The 24368-nt window shown below is 41.3% G+C and overlaps 1 protein-coding gene across 1 annotated transcript in view; it reads left to right on the forward strand.

Moving 5' to 3' along the window:
• Positions 1-24368, forward strand: part of THSD7B (thrombospondin type 1 domain containing 7B) — an 848907-nt gene that overhangs the window by 367990 nt on the left and 456549 nt on the right. The window contains exons 6-7 of the mRNA XM_036254339.1: positions 4894-5049; positions 15306-15503. Coding sequence (XP_036110232.1) covers positions 4894-5049; positions 15306-15503 — 354 coding nt within the window. The remainder of the gene's footprint in view (positions 1-4893; positions 5050-15305; positions 15504-24368) is intronic.

A 24368-nucleotide genomic window follows, 5' to 3' on the forward strand; every position in this document is an offset into this window, starting at 1 on the left:
ACAACAGGCATTTTTCTTCTTAATTACAATTCATTTTGATTAAATTAGTGTGCTCATCTGAAATTACCTTGTGTTTTAGGAAAATCATGAACTCGGTACATTTCTAGAATTAAAAATAATTTTTTAAACATTCAACATATCATCTACCCAGCATATTTTTCCCCTTGTTAATTACCATGCAGTTCATGGAGTAATTCATTATTTATGATAACTTTGCAATCATTAATAGCAGACTTTCACATTTCTTGTAAGGCAGGGCAATTTAATAATTTCTTACTGCAAATAAAAAAATTCCAGCTTAGGTACCAAAATATCCCAAATATTAATGGCTATGGCATGTGCACAATTGCTTAGAATACTGTAACATAGTTGCTAGCATTTAGAAAGCTACCACTATGTAGGAATATCATTGTATCCTAGTTATATATTATTTTGGCTCTTTAACCCTTTGTGGCTACGAGAGGTCTCCATAGGGGCTGGCGTCCCTGTCTACAAAGGCTAAGTAGCCTATATGACCTTGAGTAATTGCTTATCTAGTCAGGCATTTGGTTGACACAGGAATGGCAGAGGGCCTAAGTTGACATGGTCTAAAGGCAGCTGGAAAAAGGGGGCCAACAGGGAATAATCACAGCCCTGCACTGACTAGGCACATGGATTAGAGCAGGAATTCATTGCAGTAGAGAAGACAGAGTTAGTAGATAGAGATAAAGTCATTTCAGCCCATAGACTCAGAGAAGGTGCAGATGAGTAGGAAAGCAGTGATTTTTCCCACAGGCATCATGGCAGGAGTTTGGTCAAGAAGAAAGGAGGCTCCATGAGAAGTAAATGCATAGACCATCCGATTCCAGGTGCTCAGGTCACAGCCTCCACTCAAGCCACCCCAAAATAACTTTATTACAACATGAATAGCTGCCAATGTAACGAGTAAATAGTCATTTAAAGTGGAGCAAACTTTGGTCTCACGGCCTCCTGCTTAGTGCAGGGGGGTCTGGGAAGAGGTTTGGAGGAGTTAGAAGTATCAGTGAAGGAGGAGAAGGATGTGGATCCTGTTTAAAGGGTTACATGGAGCCTGCAGCCTTCCTGGGTAGATTCTATAGATCTGCTTTGGCCCTGGCTGCCTCCAGTTGTGGTCCCTGTGATTCATAAATGAGCTCCTACATCCTGTCTGATGCTTTCATTCCATGAAAGGAACATTAAGAGGGCCAGCTGAAGGTGAATCAACAACCTGGGATAAGACTTAGGGCTTTCTGTGCCCTGGATTTGCTTAGTGAACTTGGAAAAAAGACCTAATGTCTTTGGAACTCAGTTTTTCAGTAAAATTGATGAATTAAACTAAATTAATTAGCTCAAAGACTCTCTGCTAGCTCGAACAGTCACTAGGCGTAGACAGATCCTGTGCTCACTATTCTCGGGAGATGACTACCTAAGTGGTCTGAAGCTGGGAAGTGCTTTGTGACTTACTCATGATTTATTTGTAGAGCAAATGTAGCCCAGGGGGTCTGAGATGGAGATAGGTTGACCCAAGCACATTGATTCAGTGCTTAAATGAAGCATCTTCGACATGTCGCCGAGGACTGGAAGAATTTATTGATATGGATCAAGATCTACCGTTTGTCAAAGCAGCAGGTGCTGCAGAGGCGTAAGTGCTCTGACAAATGTCCTCAATCCCACCCCTACGCTTCCAATTATGTCACTTAGGAGTCCCCAGGGAAGCCTCTCCCTGTTCTTCTCCAGCATACCCCGTCCTTCTCTCCTACTTTTAAATCTTAGGAGTACCATTAGCTCTAATGTCCAATAGTCAACTGATTGACAGTTAAGAATTCATCAAAGGGGACCTCAGGGGACTTAACCCCATACCTCCCAATAATCCTCAACAACCCTCCAAAAATAAGCCATGGAAGTATAATACCTATAATAACAGACACAGATTTAGGACAAACTCCTGTCTAATTCCATTTGCACTGCCCACCTGGAACCTTAGGGACACAGACAATCTGGAGCTTCTGATGGGATTTAATGAGGCCTACTGTGTGCTTGGTCATTGCATGGCAGAATGACTAGTTTCAACTCAGGTACAGAGGCTCTAACAGCAAGTGTCTTCTGGGTCTTGTTCCTGAGTGGTTTGGGGTACCTTCTCAGCACTGATCATCAGACACTTAAGGCCTGTCTGACTGGTGTTGCAGAGAAACAGCCTTGGCAAAAGAAAGGGAAGCAGCCATAATAGCTTTCCGGTCTTTTTGGAGTGAATGCACTCATGTATGGTTGGTTTCGACTCACACTGGAATACGGGCTCCATGAAGCAGGGGCCTTGTCTGTCTTGCTCGCTGTTCTGGCTTCAGCACTGAACATAATGTTAAAACATGGGAGGCATTTATCACTGTAGCTTGAATGACCAATGAAGAGTACTTAGTGCCGTGGTTAAGAGACAGACCCAGCGATCCAAATCCCAGCTCCCCCGCTCACTAACTAGAAATATGGGAAAGAGTAAATATTTCTGTGTTGCAATTTCCTCATTTTTAAACTAAGAATAACAATAATCTATATTTCAAAGGGAAGTTGTGCAGGTTAAATGAATTGATATTTATAACCAGTGCCTGGCACACACTATAAATGTTTTTTTTTTAACTAAGTAGATTAATTTGTTTACATGCCCCAAGTCCTTTATTATCAAGGTTTTGTTTTTAGAACTAAAATTTGAGTTTGTGAGGACACATTTGTTGTTGTTGTTAATTCTCACCAGAGGATATATTTTCCATTAATTTTTAGAGAGAGTGGGAGGGAGGAAGGGGGAGAGAGAGAGAGAGAGAGAGAGAGAGAGAGAGAGATGGATGTGAGAGAGACACATAGGTTGGTTGCCTTCTGCACGACCCAGACAAGGGCCGGGGACCAAACCTGCATCCAGATACTTGCCCTCGACCGGGAATCCAACCTGCAACCCTTTGGTCTATGCACCGTCGCTCTAACTGCTGAGCCAAACCAGCCAGGGCAGAGAACACATCCTAAGAAGCTGGGCCCAGACACAAACATACTTCTGCCTTAACACCTCTGCCTGTGCAGCTTTCTACTTATATGATGAGCTGAAGCATCTCTTTTCATCAGTTTTGTTCACACGCTACTTGACTACCCTTCTTGACTTCGAGCTCCTTGAAAACAGACTCCCTTCAAGAAAGCCTGATTGAGAGTGGGTGCTCAGTGGTTTTGAAATGAATAGCTGTCTTGTGTGTCTTCTTTTGCTCACACCTAGGAAAGAACTCACAAACCCCTCCCCCCATCCGGCTGGTTCATTTTTACCCAGAATCCATTAGTGTCATAAGTTCATCCCCAGTCCTGGTCACTCCACCATCCCCGTCCCACAGTTATCATCACCAGCACTGTCTCTGTTTGATCATCAGCTCTCTTCACCCTCCCTTTCGCTTTCCCCCAATACCTGTTCTCTCTTCCTCTACCTGTCTCCTCCACTGGCTTGTGAACTTTGACCTTTGTATTTGCAATCTTGCTTTGCCTCTGCCTTTTACTTCTGTCAGGTCAAGTCCTTTTGGTGAACTGTAAAACAATTAATTTCAAACAAAATATTATTATTATTCTTATTTTTCTTTGTAATATTTTAATTTTTTCATTCACCCTCATAATTGCCCCCAGGCTGTGCCATTGTTCATTAGAAACCCCTCTTCTCTCATGGGCTACAACTTCTTCATGACAGTGTTTTCTAAAATGTTATTTTGCTATTGTTTTGGATTATGTTCAAAGTTCTGCTCAGAGCAGTGATTTAGTGCCAACTTTACCTGATTTAATTCACATCTCGCGTAAAGTGTGAGGAAGCCAAGTAGATGGCATGATTCACCACCCAATTCTCTCACGCCAGTCTCTGCCTTTGAAGCGATTCTGATCTGCTTAGCTGGGTGGAAATAACATAGGAGATATTTAGACAGTAGTGCAAGCAAGTCCATAAGACCAAACCTTCTGAACTTAAATCATTTGCTCACAAACTCTGAATTGCTCCCAAACCACCTTAGTGTGAGGCCATTCTGTGCAAGTGTAGTTATACATTTGGTGTTCTTTTATTGTGCATTTTTAGCTATTGCCGTCCTAGTTACTTTTATGTTTTAAACTGCACAGGGATCAGGACCTCATCTTCTCCTTCATCTGTGCATTTTCATGGTGCCCAGGATGGGTTGCACCGAGAGAGGGCACTTGGTGAATTCCACTGGTACCCAGCTGGTTACTGTGTCCTGAAGTGACCAGTTCTGGGTGTGCTCTGGCTACAGGTGCTCACAGGAGGAGCACAGAGGCACTTAGCTGGGCAGCCCCTGCTCTCCTTAGGCAATCCTGGTGCCTCTGGGCAGCCTTACTGATGAAATTGCCTTTCAGGGGCAACTTTGCCGTCACAGATCCTGATTATTCGTATTTTAAGAACCATTTTTCTTCTGTGTCTTTGCCAGCACCACCCCCAAGGGAGTAACAGCAGTAGATTGGTTATGCTAACCACCCCACTCAGGGGTTCGATTTTTTTTTTTTTAACAGCAACCCAGTCATTTATATAGTTGAGATGGACTCATCTTGAAACATCACTAAAGCCATTTAATTTTTTAAATCGTAACTCTAGATTTTTGTATCTATATTTCTGGTCCTCTCTTGATTCCCAGGGGATACTCTGAGAAGCAGGAAACCCAAGTACAGGCCTTTTTTTAGCTACTGTTTTTGGCCTTTCTCACCCCAAATGCTTACAATGTATAGCCGAGCAAGCGTGTATTAGAGAGTGTTTTGTATTTTGTTGGCATTTGCCCTTTTAACCATAAAGCTGATGTAGGCAAGGCAAGCACACGAGACGGGAGCAATTCTAGGCCTAACCAGAGAACGTGACGTGCTCCATTATTTTTTTCTCCTTTCCTTTAGTGTTTAGACCTGTGGACAAGACGTTGTGTTTGGGCCCTGCCCCTGCAGCCTCTCAGCTCTGCAGCACCCCTTGCTCTACAGACTGTGTAGTATCTTCCTGGTCAGCCTGGGGCCTGTGCATCCATGAACACTGCCACGATCCCCAGGGGAGGAAAGGTGAGTGGCTTGTTTGTTTGTGCTTCATTTATTTCCAGCATATGCATGTTTACTCTAGAGGCTAAGTAACCGATTAAGCCTGCTTAAGACAATATTTGTTTGTAAAATTTAGATAACCAGCTCAGGCCTGACAGCATTCAGTTACAGTATTAGGGAGACACAAGGGACATTTCTATGGAACAGAGACTCTGACCTTGATTGACCTTCCAGTTAGGCTCATAGGTAGTGAAGTGACTGTTACTCAAAAAGTGGTATAACTTGATGCTTTATATATGTAACTGGATACTGGGGAAATTAGACATGATTTCTGTAAACACATCAGGAAAGAAGTGTTTTGCATATGTGTTTTTGATTTCCACATGCTGAATTTGATGTATTTCATATGTTTATGAGGGGCATGTATGCATGTTTACTTTCAGATGTCCTCATGTGAAATCTTAAAGATTTGTGTGCTTGTTTACCTTTGTAGGCCTCTTAGTCTTGTTTTCTTTCGTTTGCTGTTAAAATACACATCTTCTTCTTTAAAAGTTTATTTCTGGTGACATCTTGACTTTTCTTTCATTGGTTCTTCCGTTTGCATTAATATCATGTCCCATTACATGGCAATACTAATAGGATGCATTCCCTTTATAAAGATAAATGAGATCAAAGACATTCCAGAAGGTAGGTTGCATTTCCGAAGCTCTCATTCTAGTTACACATGTAAAGAAAGAAGGCCTGGGCAAGTCTGAAGTCTCAAAGCTGGTGCTCATTGAAAACCCACATTCGAGCAGTCCTGCACAGCACAGATCACATAATGGGCACATCCAGGCTCACACACCATGCCCCTGGGCTTTTGTCTTCATTCTGTTCTAAGGCAGAAGAGAAAGGTGTGTATTGATCAAGTCTAAGGCAAGAAAAAGAAGCGAACTTTCATTTAGTTATCCAACAATAGAAATCTGGATCTCAGGGGACCCTGGAGTGGATGGGGGCTAGTGCTACTTTGTTATTTGACATGTAGCCATAAAATCCCCCAAGCCTTGTCCGTTTATGGAGAACAGATAATTTCTCATTAATACTGAGACCCACAATCCATGGTCTTAAGGTCCCCATGTGTACAGTTGGGCCATGTAAGTCTCTTGTAACTGCACATGAGACTTCCCAGCCTGACCTACGTACTCTGAGAACCAGCCCTCTTATGTTTGACCTGTGCCACTCTGTTTTAAGGTCGCTGTTTGGAAAATGACTTGTGTTGGGCTTCGGCTCCTCTGGCCTCTGTGGCCGCGCTGTCTGTGCTGGTGCAACTTACTGCCGAGTGTTTCTTCCTTGGTTTTCAAAGTGTAGAACCTACATTGGGCCAAGTGGGCCTTATGTTGTTTGGGACACTTCTTTTGGGGGGAGCATCATCCAAAGGTCTTGGGCCCCTGGACATTTTGGGTTATAGGTGACAGAAACACAATTCAAAGTGACTTAAGCCAAAGGAGGGAATTTATTAGCACATATAAAAAAAATAGAAGGGAAGATAAGGCTTCAGGTTATAGGTCTCAGTCTTTCTCATTCTTTCTTCTTTCTTTTATGATCTGTTTCTCCAGTCTTCTTTTCTCATTGCCTTTAGAATCTTCTCTCTCTCCATATTTTGGTTCTACCTTTCTCTGTATTAGGTTCAATTTATGGCAGGCCCTCTCTATGGGGTAAGGACAAGCCTTAAAAATATATTTTAGGTTACTAGATCCAATTGGGTCATAAAATCAAAAATTACATTTTATGTACTGTCTTTGAAACATGGTAATAAAATCAACATAGTGTCTTATAAAAGATGACATATTTTAATGGTCATTTTTCAGCTTTATTGAGATTTAATTGACATGTAACATTGTGTAATTTAAAAGTATACAACATGATGATTTGATATGCATGTATATTGTCAAATAATTACCACAATAAGATTATTTAACACATCCATCATATCACATATTTGCCATGTGTGTTTGTTAAGAAATTTTAAGATCTGTTCTCTCTCTGAACCCCCTTATGTTCATTATAACATTATTCACACTAGTCAAGACATAGAAACAACCTAAGTGTCTGTTGACAGGTGAATGGTTAAGTAAAATGTGATATATATCCATATGCACACACACACACATAAATACATACATACATATACACAAAGAAATGTTATTTAGCCATAAAAAGAAGGAAATCCTGCCATTTGTCATAACCTTGAGAGCATTATGCAAAGGAAATGTCAGACAGAGAAAGACAAATACTGTTTGATCTCACTTATATGTGGAGTCTTAAAAAAAAACCACAATGGAATTCAAGGAAACCGAGGTTAGAATGGTGGCTGTTTGGAGGAGTGGGGCACGGGCATCAGTGGGGATGGGGAGGTGTCATTCAAGGAATACACACTTCCATATATAAGATGAATCCTTTCTGTTCTAATGTACAGCATTGTGACTACACTTAACAATACTGGAGTGTATGTATACTTGAAAGTTGCTGAGAGTTGATCTTAAAATTCCCACCATCAAAACTAAAAAGATCATTTCCTTTTTAGATAGTAAATAAAGTAGACAGAAATGTCTTTCCCTGTAGTTCCAGGAAGAGTCCTGCAACTGAATCTCATTAGCTAGTAGGTGTCATGTGACCCAGTCACTGTGATGGGGGGCTGGGGGCTGGAGTGTCCAGGTCCAGGAAGGGACAGCTCTGTCCAGCCTCCCAGACTGAAGGTGGGAGAGAAGCAGCTCCCTGCAGGGAAATGAGCTGCTGATGCTGCCGGAGGTGGGAGCAATGCTCTGGGAAGATGTCATAGATGTTTCCTAAATGCTCTGTCCCCTTCATTCTGGGCCACAGTGTCTCTGCAGAAATCCAGACAGTCTCCTCCCAGTTCTCTGCTGTAATTTTTGTCACTTGAGCCCAAATTTTCACAAAGACTTTTGTGAAAAGCTGCTCTTTCAACTTCTATTTCAGCCTATCTTTTCCACATAACTCAGAACTGTGCATGGAACTCAGCTGGGGCACTCACAGCATTCTGACCCTCCATCTGCCGACCTTTGTTCTCATTGGCCCCTGTTCTCCTGTTGTAGAAGTCAACTCCTGCAGATATAACCGGTCCAGTACTGATTATTCATCACCTGCTGCGGGTTGAATGGTGTCCTCCAAAATTATATGTTTAGTGCTAACCCCAGTACATGTGAATGTGACCTTATCCGGAATTGGCTTTTGCAGACAGATGTAATGAAGTTAAAATGAGGTCAAATGTGATTAGGGTAGTCCCTAATTGAATGCCTGATGTCCTTATACAAAGAGGGGAATTGGGACAGAGAGATACACACAGAGAAGAGTGCCATGTGTAGAGACAGACATAGAAGACGCAGGAGAAGGACATGCAAAGACAGAGACAAATATAGCAGTGATATCCCCACAAGCCAAGGAATGCAGGCATTGCCGAAAACCACCGAAATCTGGGAGAGGCAGGAAGCAGCAGTCCTTCCCTGGACCATTCAGAGGGATCATGGCTCTAGGACACCTTGATTTGGGGTTTCTAGCTTCCAGAACTGTGAAATAGTAAGTTTTTCTTCCTTTACATCACCCAACTTATGGTACTTTACTTTGGCAACCCTAGGAAACTAATTAACAGCTCCAATTTGCATCCGCATTTAGACATAGCAAGGATATAACACTTCATAAAATGCCAAAACAAAAGTGTAGAGAAGTAAAGCAATTTGTCCTAAATCCAATAGTGATTTAATAATGTTCATGCCAGCAATAAGGACCTGGGTTTCTGTTTCCTCTGTTGAGTGTTCCTCAAGGACTAGGCTTTCTTAGTGATTTTCTCCATAAGCCTAAATAAGTTTGAATCAAGACACGGGAGTCTCCCTGGGGTTAGCAGAGAAGCCCTCTGCCTGCGTTCACCTCCTTGGCCAGTGGGAACCATTAGCCTTGGGGGCCAATCTTTGAGCTGATAGTAGATAAGGTGTGGGGTCTGGGATACCTCCCTGCACCAGCATACTGCCTTTGAGGGAGAGGAAAATCAACTGCAGTGTGTGAGAAAGGGAGGGTGTGCCGAGAGCAGCTTGAGAGCACCAAGTAACAGGGATGTGTATTTTGTGCCCCAAACAGCATATTTTTTTCAAAGGAAAAAGGAGAGACTAGAACTTCTCACCCGAGTGTCACCAAAGCCTCCTGCAGAGTCTAGGGGCAGGCTGGGATTGATAAGCAATTAGACTCTGTTTTATGGGACTCATACTGAGGTGAAATAACTTGCTATAGGCACTAAGTAATTGCAGACAGGAAAGAGTGTAAATACAATGATTATTATTCAGGTCTGGGAGTTTGTTATTTTATAAAGGCTTCCCTAGAGCAGAGAGAATTTTGATTTTTAAGGACTTGCTAAAACCTGCCATGACCACCTGCTTGTAATCCCTCTTGGGACGAATAGAAAATGGAGCTTTTCCTCCAGGGAAATGAGTCTGTGCTACCAGCAGTCCAAGCATGTCATGATGACAGGAAGCAATCTTCTTGTTATTTCTGCTGACTTGTGAGCATGGGGTCTGAGACCTCTCAGTCTCGGTCTGTCTCATGCTGCTACCCTGGGTTCTGCCAGAGTCACCGACTGGCACAGGCTAGACGTGCTATAGACTTGCAAGGAGGCTGGAGTGCCCAGGCTGGTGCGTTCAACACTGTCGACCTCTGGAGGTCACCTGCACTGTTCAGCTTCACGTTGAATTCTCTACCCTAAAGGAATGCAGTGAGGCCCTGGCTGGTATGGCTCAGCAGTTAGAGCGTCAGCCTGTGGACCAAAGAGTCACGGGTTCTACTCCGGTCAAGGACATATACCTTGGTTGCAGTTTGTCCCTGGTCCTGGTCGGGGTCATGCGGGAGGCAACCAGTCAGTGTGTCTCTCTCATATCCATGTTTCTGTTCCTCCCTTACACTCTATCTGAAGATAAATAAAATATCTATCTATCTATCTATCTATCTATCTATCTATCTATCTATCTTTGGGTAAGAATTAAAAAGAAGAAGAAGAAATGCAATGGACATACTAGCAGAAATCTAGGATATTCATACTTTCCTAGATTATATATCTGTGTCTATATCTATGTATCTGTAACTATATATCTACATCATCTACATCTACACATCTGTACCTATATCTATATCTGGTGGAGAATTGGGGGAGAAGAAGCAAACCACAGCAAGAAGACAAATGTGGAAAGCTAGAGATAATTTCTTTTGTCTCCTCACTCATCTTTTTCTCAGCCACTGTATTATAACTTTAGTATGTTCCTTTTGTTTACTTAAAAACAAAAGAGTAGAGCCTGGCTGGTGTGGCTCAGTGGTTGAGCATTGACCCACGCACCAAGAGGTCACCAGTTCAATTCCCGGTCAGGGCATGTGCCCAGGTTGTGGGCCCGATCCCCAGTGGGGAACATGCAGGAGGAGGCTAGTTGATGTTCTCTCTCATCGATGTTTCTCTCTCTCTCTCCCTATCACTTCCTCTCTCTCTCAAATCAATAAAGGAAAATTATTTTGAAGAAAGGGTAGGAAAGGATAAGAAAGCAGCAAATGTTTCACTAACAGCGACTACAGGAGCTGTCTTCCTGTGGCTGTTCCTTGTAGGCAGACGCCCTTGGTCAGGAGTGAGGTGTGTGCCTGTCAGCTCCACGGCACGTTAGGAAGTTGTACACAGCCTTCGCACCCACGTCAGCCTGGGACAGGCAGACAGGAACAGTGCTCGGCAGGTTGGTACTTGTCAAGTGAGGCTAGAACACCTTTCAGAGGGACTTAAATTGGGTCAGGTTTTATCATTCATTGCTTTCTTTTTGATGCATGCCCAGAGAGTTATAATTAGAGCTACATGAAAGAGAAATAACCTGAAAAATTGCTGATGGATGAATGCTACATATAGGTGCAATGCATTTTTTAAAATGATATATAGACATACATTTTTGCTCCTTTTAGACATATTTTCAAAAGGCCACCCTGCTCGCAGAAGAGGATGCCAGGAATGTCATCTTCCCATGCAGAACTGTCCCCCCCATCCCCCGCCATCACAGCAACTAAAGCCCTACAAGTCTCCGTAGGAAAAGGCACTTTGAACCGGAGAATCCATGACTGTCTTTACAGAGACAGTCTTTTATGCTGTGATACAAATCGATTTAGATAATACATTAAAGTAGGGAAATATATGTTTTAGATCTTATATAATAATAATGGGAAAAATTTCCATTTTCTACCCTCATCTGCTGGAGAAATCTCCCTTTAATGAGAAGCATATAAAATCACTTTGCTTTGTCACAGATAATACATACAGTAAGAGACTGTCTTTTCCCTGCCTGTTTTCATTCTAAGAATTGAATTCTCATGTTCACGATCACTCTATGAACGCGTCTTCTTCTTTTCAGTATTCACAACAGGGTGTAAATTAATAATGATGCTATAAATTGCTACCTCTGCGTGGACAGTGGTTTCATTTCTGGAGTCGGAATGAAAGATTTAATCTGCTCAACTTCTTTGACTCAGAGTTGTCAGCATGTCCAAGACTGACAGAGAGAAGACAAATGGAAAGCTGAAAATGGAATGAACTGTCACCTTTGGTCATCCTGCTGGACCTGGCTTCAAGCCTGTCCCAGTGGAGTTAGTGTAGACACAGCACTGGCCATGGGTGGCTTTGTCGAAGCTTATGTGAACACTTTCAGGTTAGCAGCCCGTGAAGAAATACAGTCCTCAGTCCTGGATACACCCACCCGAGCCTCTTTACAGTGATACCTCGGTTCTCGAACGCCTCGGTTTTCGACCAAATCGGTATTCGACCAGGAGATTCGAGAAACTTTTGTCTCGGAATCCGAACAAATATTTGGAACTCGAACTTCCGAGATGAGCCGAGTTGAGCCGAATGGCGTTCATTCGGCCCAGCGCGCCTTGCTTGCGGCATCAGTGTGAGTGCAGAGAGAGAGTCACGCTTTGTGGAGTCACGCTTTCCTATTGGGGTTCATTGCTTCGGTTCTCGAACAATTCGGTTCTTGACCGTCCTCCTGGAACGAATTATGTTCGAGAACCGAGGTATCACTGTAATTTGTTCCTGGCTTCAGTTAAAAAATATTGACCCTTCTGCTATTTGTCCTTCTCTTTTCTCTCCTTAATCCACAATTCGCTCATTTTCTAATTACCTCCAGTAAAATATAACTCAACTAGTTGACTATACACTAAATCCTTAGGTTCATAGAAAAATGCCAACCCTGCGAACATCAGCGTCACTAAAGGAGAACTGAATCTGTGGTCAGGAAGTGATGATTACAACTCTTGCTCGCTATCCAGTGGCTGAGATTCCCCTCTCTAAACTGCACACCTTGAGTTTAAGGAGGTGACCCGTGGTACCTGTCAGCTCCGCTGGATGAAGTGGGACCGGGGCTCCTCATACACAAGAGCTGACTCGAATCCTTTCTTGTCAGGAGGTAATGACTCAGAAAGACCTCCGCTGCATTTCACACGTATCCATTTCATGAGTAATGAGCCTTTGGAGAAGCAATAAAATATCCCCCAGCTTTAGTTTTTAAATATGTAAAATGAGCCTAGTCAGTGATGCAATAGTTCTGATGATTTATTAATTTGGGGTAATATAAGTAAAGTGGCTGTCACAGTCTTGATATGAGGTAGATGCTTAATTGATGCATGCGCCTTCCCCCTTGTTGGACTACGTTCTCTATGAAGGTTAGATTTATGTTTCTGTTCCTCCTGTGGCTTCCCACAGTACATTACAGTGATCTACATACAGCAGTTAATGTTTACGGAATGATGCTATCTGATTAATATGAAATGCCGTAAATGAAGGTAAGCGGTTGGCTGGCCCAGCCACCATGGGCTTGGCAGTTGGGTCGGTTCAGAACAGCAGCAGCGGGGTGAAGGCTGATGTCTATGGCAGGCATGAACACTGACGTGTGATTAAAGTCAAGTGCTAACAAGGGAATCAAGGTTTTTGTTTTATGCTGAGCTTGTACTCTGATTCGATCCTAGTTAGAGTCAGGACAAGGGCAGCACAAATGAAAGACTCAAAGAATTTATTGACGGAGGAGCTGCAATCTATAGATTTATGGCAGGATGGATGCAACTTGATTCATAGGGAAAACTGCACATGCCCCTCAGTGACATGAAGGTATAGGACACCCAGAGTCCCTCAGTCAAGATTACTCAATTTCTAAGCCGGTTGTCAAGCCGCGTAAATCACGGAGACCCCTGCTGTGTTCTACTCAAAGATATAAATTGAACATGCACAAACATAGATGATAAATAAGTGGCACCTAGGCATTGCATGTGAGAATAGAGGTCATCCAAAGTGCATGGCAGTGAGAGCTGAGGTCATTGTAGTTTGATGTTTAAGTGTAGAACCCTGTGTGTTTCATGCATCTCTACCCCAGGTGGCCCAGGAAGGAAGCCTAGCCCTTCCCTGGGTTTTATTTTGACTAATAGATAATATGGACTTGGAGGGATGAAGCAGGCAGAAGCCATGTGTTGTCTTGATCACACCTGACAGTAATATTTTCAATGCCGTGAGAATGCAATCTCTGATTGGCCGAATGGAATGATGCCTTCCCAGAAGTGGCTGGTCCTTAAAGTACGAGTCTAAGAGTCTCTTTTAAAGGGAGGTCATGGGTTAATCCTAGACCAAGCAAACCCAAATGCAGTTGTTAGGACTGCTTAATACTTGTCCAGCCCTGTGCCATTATAAGGAAGCTTGGCTCCCTCTTGTGGCCTAAAACCACGTCAGTGTGGTCTCCCCCTTGGCCCTGCTAAGAGGAGCCTGTCTTTTGCCACCTGCACCTTGAGCTTTGTAACCTTTTCATTTCATTACTGCTAGTGGAATAATGGGCATGGCCCTGGAACAGCTGTGGGAGAGCTACACCTGGCTGTTACCCTCAGACTTCCTAACACCTGGCTGTTACCTTCAGGCTTCCTAACTTGTCCTCTTGTTGAAAGGGTGATGGGGTATCTAACTCGCATTCTGGAAATTCAATGTTTTCATGCTATCTTCCTATCAAAGACTCTTTTTTTTTTTTTCACTTACCCCAAGGCATAAATGAATAATAATTTCTTAAAATGTTACCATGCAATAAGATTAGTTTTATTTAAAAAAAAAAACACAAGTTAAAAGAATTGAATCAGTTGATGGAATTTAGTATGCTAAAGAATGGAAAATAAAATGTGAGATCCATGGAGGGTAGGCAGAGCCTTTAGAAATGATACATCATGAGGCCCACAGACGTAAAACTCAACTTAAAGGGATTTATCTAGTTCCCGGTCACTTTAAAGGGATTTATCTAGTTCCCGGTCACTTTTCTTTAGCTCACTTAGTTTTAAAAAATTATTTATTAGTTTCTATCATTTAAAAATAGAGAGACTGCATATAAAAACAAAATATAACTTGGATTTTTGGCCTCTCAGACAAACTCAGAAAAGTTTTTTAAAAGAGAGTCCCTATTTCCTCATGGTAACAGTCAGTGGACCTGAAGACGAGCCAACCATTTCAGAGCCAGACACCCCCTCCATCGCCACAGACCCCACCACTCCCTACAGTCTTCCGGTTTCCCATTCCCTCAATCTGTACCTGCTTGACTTCTGTGAGATGAGCTTGTGACCGTGGGCTTGCAGCATTCAAGTCTGCTTTATACCTTTATCGTGGTGGGAATGTGTGCCCTAATTTCATAGAACTTTCTTTTCACTGAGTAATAGCCCAGTGACCCACGTTTAGCCAGGATGAAGTGCAGGTCCAAAGAGGTGCTGTGCTCTCAGGGCAGGCTGACCTGAAAGTCTCAGGGCACAAAGCTGTAAATGCTCAGGCATTGGGGATATGCCAACGCGTAGATATAGTTTAACTTAACACAGAGTAACAAGAGTCTCCAGAACTACAGCAGAAAGAAAGTGTGGATTTATCATACTTAGGCTATTTCTTTAAGTGTCCATTCATTTTTACTTGTTTACTGATACCATTGGCCACATGCTACTTACTCTTTCTTTTGATTACATCTGACCTCTCCAGCTTCTAGGCCGTCATCTTTGGAAGACAGACTTCTTGTTCTAATTCTTTCCCATTCACTTCTTCCCTTTCATCTTCTTATCTTTCCCATTTCCCATAAGAGAAAACACATAAAAATCATCCGTATTTTAGAGCTACAGGCATTCAATGAAAGTGGCATTTCTTTACCAGCTGCTGCGTGTCTCCTTTGTTGGTTAGGTATGGGACCCTGTGCAACTCTTGTTCTTTCTCTTTTAAGGATTCAGAATGAGACAGCGCCAGGTCCTCATGGAATCCATGGGACCTGCAGGACACTGCCCTCATTTGGTCGAATCCGTTCCCTGTGACGATCCGATGTGTTACCGATGGCTGACCTCTGAAGGGATCTGTATCCCCGATCACGGAAAGTGTGGCCTGGGACATCGCATCCTGAAGGCCGTCTGCCAGAACGACCGCGGTAAGATGCAAACAAACACAAGTATTTTCTAAGTGATAGCTGCTCAATGCAACATCACCTCTCTAACAGCTTTTCCTGACAGGGAGAAACAGTTCTTTCTATCCTTAAATATTTATATGTAATTCAAGTGCCACAGTACTGCAGAGTAAGCTGCCTTGCTTTATATGGAGCTTCATACTCCACGGACAAAAGGGCACTATTCTAATTCTGCCTAAACGCAATAAAGTGAACCTGGAGACTACTCTGATGTTTTTAATTTATCAAGACGTAGAATACAGAAATTGTCCTGACTGGTGTGGCTCAGTGGTTGAGCATCAACCCATGCACCAAGAGGTCACCAGTTCACCAATTCAGTTCCCAGCCAGGACACATGCCCAGGTTGTGGCCCAAATCCCCCGTGGGGAGCACGCAGGGGGCGTCCAGTCGATGTTCTCTCTCATCGATGTTTCTCTCTCTCTCCCTTCCTCTCTCTCTAAAATCAATAAAGAAAAAAAAATTTTTTTTAAAGAATACAGAAATTTTCTGGATAGCATTTACCTTATCAGTACAAAACAAGTTTTATTTGCTGTTTGGGAGGTTGAGGTGTAGCATGCTTTTATTTATTATTAACAAATTCTATGATGTCAATGTTTCAGGGTTTCCACTCTGAAAAAAAATACTAAGCTACATGTTTTCATTTATATAGCATTATATTGAAATCAGTTCTAACCATAACACTAACGTTTCTAAAAGTAAAACATTTTTAAATATAGGTAGTCACATTTACAAAACTATTAACAATGGTGTGTTTCCTCTATTGCCAAGCTTTTAGAGCAACGGTTATTTGAAATAAAATGTAACTTAGAAAATATGTAAGTCACATGGAAATGAGAAAAGTGACATTTAAAAGCTTTATCCTACACTTACAAAAAATTCAGTTTCTGGGAAGAACGTCGAGTATGTCTATTAATCAGCTCTGCCCTGAGAAGTGCCATTTGTAATGCTCTTGGTATGTGGAGTGAAACGCTCTGACTTATGGGATGAAATAATCCGTAGAGCAGAATGAAATTCAGAGTGGAATCAGAATGGATATTAACATCCACACAGGCTTGACATTCAGCAATGCATCTCCTTGTCTCCCTTCGTGCTTCTCGAAGCCTTCTCTCTCTCTCCCACCTTCCTCTCTTTTTTCTTCTTCACTTCCCCATTTCCTTCCCCCTTTTTTATTTCCTCCTTCTCTCCCCCAGTCCTTCCTTTTTATTATTATTGCTGTAATTAGACAAATGTACATCTTACCAGGTGATGTAACCCGTCACCTCTGAAGCCAGGTGGTTAATTAACAGTGAGCAACAGCAGATTGTATTAGCCTAGCCCTTTTTGACAAAATACTTAAAACAAGTAGTGGCTTCTAGTTTGACCAAATAATGTTTCATTTGTGGTAACATAAGTGCAATTTATTAACAGTGGCAAATAAGATCACTTCTGTATTGCTTTCATTTGATTTCAGGAGGAGAAGTATGGAGATTTAAAACCTGGGCTTAAAACTGAGGCTCTAGAGTCAGACAGGTTGGGATTTCAAATCTGCTGCTCATCTGCTAGATGGGTTCAGGGAAACCACTGAACCATGGAAGCATGCTTTCATTCGGGTGCAAAGTGGGGGTAACAAAACCTACCACTCAGGCTCAGAATGTGAGTTAAATTCGTTATTTAAAAGTGACGAGTGAAGTGCCTGGCACATAGCCATTCTAAATAAACTATAAGCATGTTTTACTTGCAATGCACATTTATTACTGTTCTCTGTCCTAGGAGAACAAAAAGCATTCTTTTATAAATGAAAATAGTAATGAGGATTAGAATAACCACTCTTCTTCTTCCTCCCAACCTCCAGCTGTGGAGTCAAAAAGGTCATTTGTTTGGTTGAGACACAATAACAAATGACTGTGGTGCTTTGTCGTTTGATAGCAGGTATTGAGGGCTTGGCGTGGTGTATAATGTCCACAAGGCTTGGGACTTCTCACATTTTGTGCTGTGCCTTCTACGGTATTGCTGAGTGTGACATTCAGATTTAAAATGAGATATAACCCTGGCTGGTTTGGCTCAGCGGTTAGAGCATCAGCCTGCAGACCAGTGAGTCTCAGGTTCGATTCCAGTCAAGGGCACGTACCTTGGTTGCAGTTTGTCCCCAGCCCTGGTCGGGGTCATGTGGGAGGCAACCAGTTGATGTGTCCCTCTCACATCGATGTTTCTCTCCCTCCCTCCCACTCTATCTGAAGATAAATAGAAAAATATCCTTGGGTGAGTATATAAAATAAAATAAAATTAGAGATATATATTTAATCTTCATCACAGTTTCTGGCACAAAGCTCCTAAAATCCTTGGAATTTTCTGAGTGATGAGAGCAATAGAACCATCTTTTGTTATTAAATTTGGTCTCTTGTCCTAGGTTCCTGAAATTGCTTTCATAAAGGTGAAATGGGTATCTTCTAATTCATATCAAGCCTCTTCCCACCATAACTGGGTTTATGTGAATGAGTTGACTTTCAGAAACCATCTAGGAATGAGTGCTGGTTGCCAGAGGAGCCAACCAAGAAGAGAAGTTGGAACTTTCCTTTCCACCCCCTGATTTTCAGAGGGGAAGAGAGGGGCTGGAGTTTGCATCCATCACCAATGGTCAATGGTTTAGCCAATCATGCCTATGTAATAAAGCCTCCATGAAAACCCTAAAGGATGGGGTTTGAGGAACACATGGAGATTTGGGGAGGGTGACAGATGGAAGGTCCACACCCTTTCCCAAACCTTAACCTATGCATCTCCTCCATATGGCTGTTCCTGAGTTATATCCTTTCATAGTAAACCAGCAAACTAGTCAGTAAGACAGGTTTCCTGAGTTCTGTGAGCTGCTCTAGAAAATTAATGGAACCCAAGGAAGGGTCTTGGGAACATCTTATTTGCAGCCAGTTTTTCAGAATTACAGATGAGGACTTGGGCTTGTGATTGGTGTCTGTGGTGAAGGGTTGTTTTATAGGACTGCAGAATATGATGCTGCCTTCGGGTAGGTAGTGTTAGAATTGAGTTGAAGAGTAGGACAGTCAGCTGGTGTTGGAGAAGCACTTGATGTTATGTGAGAAAATCCCCACCCCAACACACTCACACACACTGAAATTGGGTGCAGAACCCTTGTTAACAGAGGTAGTGACTTTACCATTCTACAGCAGTTCTAGAGTTGTACTGCTTTTTTCTATGAAATGTCTAATTTTCAGCATTGATCTCACTCTCAATTCCTATGGGGGAGAAGTAGGAATTTCTGCTTGTTCAAATCAGTTTCATGAATTCTTTGTGGTTTTCAAACACCTGAATGACTCCTTCATCATTTGTGGGGCAATAGCCATGTTCCTCATGGTTATGAGAACATCTTCAGTCCAGTGAGAAACTTAAGATGTGGTCTGGTGCAGTTTCCACAGTCCAGCTTCTGTAAGATTTGGGATGATTAACGATAGAAGTTTTGCAGAAAAGTGTTTCTGTTCGACTCTCCACATATTATTACAGTCTTTCTATAGCTGCAGGACTTGGCAGAACACTCACATAAATGCTTGGAGAGAAAAAGGGTTATGTATACATTTAATAAGTCTCTTATGACCATTTATCTTGTAACATTTGGTTTTGTTTTCATCACTCCACTCTGAGTTTAATTGTTTTATAACCTTTTGTAAGAATTATTCAGAGGTAAGTGGATAAGACCAAAAGAATGTCTTTCTTTTGATTAAAAAAGAAAAAGACAACTTCATTATTAGATCTAATCAGACCTGAAGCTTCTTATCATTTGCAAGGTAACCTGCCCTTATTTTTAGGCTGGTGTGTGTTTATTCACCCCAGATATCGTATATATCAAAAGAACATTTGACACATCCTTGCAAAACATCTGTATCCCATTGGGATGGTGGAGCACAGAGATGTCTACATAGTCATGATCAAGATTCTATAGAACTTTTGTCGGTGTTTTGCTGAGCATTGCTCAAGCCACTAGGAAGACATATTTTCCTTCACAGAACATCATTCAGACTTAGCTTGAACATTTCAGAAATACACAGTCTATGTCACACTGAAACCAGGAAGTAACTGGAAATAGCACTTTGATATACCTAAGACTTGTGGGTTAGTTCAAGAATGTGATCTACTTTGTGCTACCTAAGATCCAAGTTAGTCATAGATGAATTTATACAGTGATCTCTGTAGATACCCTTGGAATCATTCACTTCTTTGATTTATTAGTAATGCTGTCCGGTCAGTCTCACTGAAGTGTCTATTTTTCACCCAGGTTGTGATTGTGGCAATTTGTTAGTCATTAGTCAGTGATATTTGTTTTCAGAAAGAAAACCCTCTAATAGATTACATGAATGAGTATTCTGATTTGGAACTGGTTTCCAGTACTTTGGTGGATCACCTTTGATTTCTCACCTGTACATTTTATCATTAGTAGGGGTCAATAGAAGTTTACTGAGTATAAAATATACATAGGTTTTTCTTGTCTCATTGACAGTTATGTTTTCTATTTTTCAAAGGAGGCATTTGAAAGCAAGTTAATTCATTGTGTTTTAAACTTTGTTTCTCCAATATGTAACTAGTGCATTGTTGCCAGGTTTACCTGCCGATTGAAGGGTTACCACTGTGACATCTTCCCAGAGCAGACTGGGGAAATCCCCATAAAGCCAAAGCAGTGGTTGGTGTTCCAGTGGCTGATGAGTGACCACTATTTATCATCTTTGATGTCTCCATAATACAAAGTGGGTGATAGCACAGTGTCACTGGATAAACACCTTACTGCCTGCAGGAGCAGTCAAGCCCTGGTACTCACCACATACTCTGTTCTACAGTTTGCTAAATAGGCTGTCTCGAAAAAAACAAGTGTCTGAATATTTCACCAAACATCTTTATTCAGAGATAATCTAATATAAATTCTGTACTCATAGAAAGCAAATGCCCACACAGGTTAGAAGTATAATACTTCAGGAAGAATGTTCACGACTTAACAGGTACATGGAGATAGAGTTCCAAGTTGCTGCAACACTCCCCTTGCATACAAGGTTTGTTATTTCTCACAATTGCAATAGACCTTTCCAATGCAAATATTTTTCTCATTTGCACAGAAAGGCTGAGAAGTGATTTTGTCATTAAGGTGACATTGCTTTTTATTTCAGAGGCATTTTTCTATGAGTACTTGCCTTGCATCATTAACCTTGAACAATCCAAAAATGTAATCTTTATTCTTGACTAAAATGGCATTTGCTTATAAGCTCTAACACAATAAGGACCTTCTAAAGGATAACTTTAATTGGTGAGATGCACGCTAAAATAATTATTTAGCTGAGTTGGATTAAATTTTTGATTAACATAGATAAATCGATGATTAAAAAGTCGGATGTTGTTTTGCTTGTGTAAATATCATTTTTAACTTAAAAATTTTATTGAATTTATTTGCATGACATTGGTTAATAAAATTATATAGGTTTCAGATGTACAATTCTATAATACATCATCTGCATATTGTATTGTGTGTTCACCACTGAAAGTTAAGTCTCCTTCATCATCACTCATCCTACCTTTACCCTCTTCTGCCTCCGCCTGTTCTCCTGTCCCTCTGATAATCACCATACTGTTGTCTGTATCTCTGAGTTTTTTTTTGTTGTTGTTGTTGTTTAATCCCTTTACCTTTTATACCCAGCCTCCCTCCCCTCCTCCCTTCTGACAGCTGGAAGTCTATTCTCGATCTATTAGTCTGTTTTTATTTTGTTTGTTAGTTTATTTGTTCATTAAATTCCACAGATAATGTAAAATTATGTGCTACTTGTCTTTCTCTGACTGACTTTTATACTTAACATAATACTCTCCAGGTCCATCCATGTTGTCACCAAGAGTAAGATGTCCTTCTTTTTTACAGCCAAGTAGTATTCCATTGTGTAAATGTGCCACAGCTTTTTTTTTCCCCATTCATCTATTGATGTGAACTTTGGCTGCTTCCAAATTTTGGCTGTTGTAAATAATGCTGCAACAAACATAGGGGTGCATATATTCTTTCAAATTAGTATTTTGGTGTTCTTCAGATATATTCCCAGTAGGGGAATCACTGGGTCATAAGGCAGTTCAATTTTTAATTTTTTAGGTAACTCCATACAGCTTTCCACAGTAGCTGCACCAGTCTACATTCTCACCAACAGTGCACAAGGGTTCTCTTTTCTCCACATCCTAACCATTTGTTGTTTGCTGATTTATGGATGATAGGCATTCTGACAGGTGTGAGGTGATACTTCAGTGTGGTTTTAATTTGCATTTCTCTGATGATTAGTGACATTGAACATCTTTTCTTATGTGTATTGGCCATCTGTATGTCCTCCTTGGAGTAGTGTCTTTTCAATTAGATTGTTTTTTTATTTGGTGATGGGTTGTATTAAGTTCTTTATACATTTTGGATATTAACCCCTTATCAGATGCATCATTGGCAAATATGTTCTCCCATTCAGTGGTTTGTTTTTTCATTTTGTTGATGATTTTCTTTGCTGTGTAAAACGTTTTAGTTTGAGGTAGTCACATTTGTTTATTTTTTCCTTTTGTTTCTCTTGCCTGAGGAGATATACCAAAAAAAAAAATTACTGCTTTGAGAAATGTCTAAGATTTTACTGCCTACGTTTTCTTCTAAATTTACATGATTTCAAGTCTAACATTTAAATTTTTAATCCATTTTGAGTTTATTCTTGTGTATGGTGTAAGAAGGTGGTCATATTACATTTTTCTGCATACATTTATTCAATTTTCCCAACACATTTATTGACTAGACTGTCTTTACCCCCTTGTATGTTTTTACCTACTTTGTCAAATATTAATTGCCCATAAAGGCATGGATTTATTTCTGGGCTCTCTATTCTGTTCCATTGATGTATATATCTGTTTTTATGCTAGTACCGTGCTGTTTTGATTTTTATTGCCTTATAGTAAAGTTTGACATGAGGTAGCATGATTTCTCCAACTTTGTTTATTTCCTCCTCAAAGTTTCTGTGGCTATTCGGGGACTTTTGTGATTCTGTAGAAATCTTTGTTCTAGATCTATGAGATATACCATTAGTATTTTAATTCAAAGAAATTTCTTTGAAATCTATAGATTGTTTTGGGTAGTACAGTCGGCCCTTGTTTATCACAGTTAATCAGTTCCAGACTGTACCACGATAAATGAATTTCCTGGAAGTAGAATTCTTTATTTATAAATCAAATATTTTTGCAGTTAGAGCATAGAAAACCATTTGCGACCTTCTAAATACATTTTCTAACATTAGCTAACATTTTCTAACATTTTCTAAACATGAAATAACACCCTTTAGTCACCATTACACTCATATTACCCAATATATTGGACAAAATAAGAGAAAATAAGACATATTAAATGTTACAAATATTATATTATTATTATTGTACATTTAATTACACACACACACATTTCTTACACACAACCACTAACCTATGAAAACAGTGCAACTTGTTCAATGATGAAGCAATGAAGATGAAGAGATGTACTTCACAGCAAAGAAGAGCAAGGTTACTGCTCCTCTGAAGGCACGGCCTCAGTAGGAGAGTCTTCAGGTGGTGCAGTATCTTCAGCAGGTGCATCATCGTCGTCTTCTGCTGAAGGAGTACTAGGAGTAAGCAGTGGATGTTTGGGTGCGTGGCTGAAGAACATAGTAGTAGGCAGTTGCTGGTGCTGTCTTTTCATATGCGTGAAGAGGCTTTTGTAGGGTTCTATCACTCCATCAAGTGCACTCTGGAACTGCAATGCACGCATCATTTGTGGGTCCTATTCGCCAATCATGTCCTGTACTACCTTAATAGTTCTCACAACTTGCGAGAGACGCTCAAGTGTAAGGCCAACTTCTTCCTTCTGACCCCCAGGAACCTCTGGCTGCTCTTCCTTCTCCTCAGTTGCAGACTTAGTCATCTCCACCAGATCCTCGTCAGTTTAGGACACCTGTTCTGGATGATACTTGCCCTCCTCAAGGATCTTCTGAAACGTATTGTTCACATAGTCCTCTGCTGCAGGCTGGTCAGCAGAAGCAACTTCTCTGTGGAGAACAACACTCTTCAGATTATACCTTTCTGGAACTTCTCGAACCAACCCTTGCTTGCTGTGAAATTCATGAACGTTGCAGAAGAGGGTCCTGGTTGAGGTTTGTCTGCTGTAAAGCACTGATGGAACTGCCTCACCTTCTCCCGGATGACCAGTGAGTCCAACGGAATGTTTTTCTTATGGCTGTCGCTGATCCAAATGGCTAGGGAAGACTCCATTTTCACTATGAACTTATTACGACTTGTTACAACGCACTTTGCTTCCTTGTTGAAAGAGACAGTAGCTGTTGCATGAATGTTCTTTTCATCTTTACGGATGGAGTGAACGGTAGACTCATTATAGTCGTAATGACAAGCAACCTCCATGATTTCCTTGCCATCTTTGATCATATCCAAGAGTTTCACCTTCTCCTGCATGGTAAGCATTTTCCTCTGGTGCTTAGTTTCATTGTCAGAAGGCTTAGAAGCAGCAGCAACTTTAGGAGCCATCATGGGGCTTAGATAAAAGTTCTCAGAAATCGTAAACACTTACAAGAGCAAAGATACTTCTGATGCATAGTGATGTAGAAGCATGTATGAGAGAAATGAACTTGTATGAGGCTGAACCAATCAATGGCCAAAATAGGAAGAGGATAGGATAGCCAATCAGTGAACAGCATGCTGATTGGCTTGGTTTCACCACACCCGATTTTTTTGGAAAAAAGTTATTGCCCATACACGAGGAGTGGTTGAGCGGTTGCACCTGACATTGAAGGATTTGCAGGGGTCCTCAAATACATA

This window comes from Molossus molossus, unplaced genomic scaffold, assembly GCF_014108415.1.
Source record: "Molossus molossus isolate mMolMol1 unplaced genomic scaffold, mMolMol1.p scaffold_m16_p_11, whole genome shotgun sequence".
NCBI lineage: Eukaryota > Metazoa > Chordata > Mammalia > Chiroptera > Molossidae > Molossus > Molossus molossus.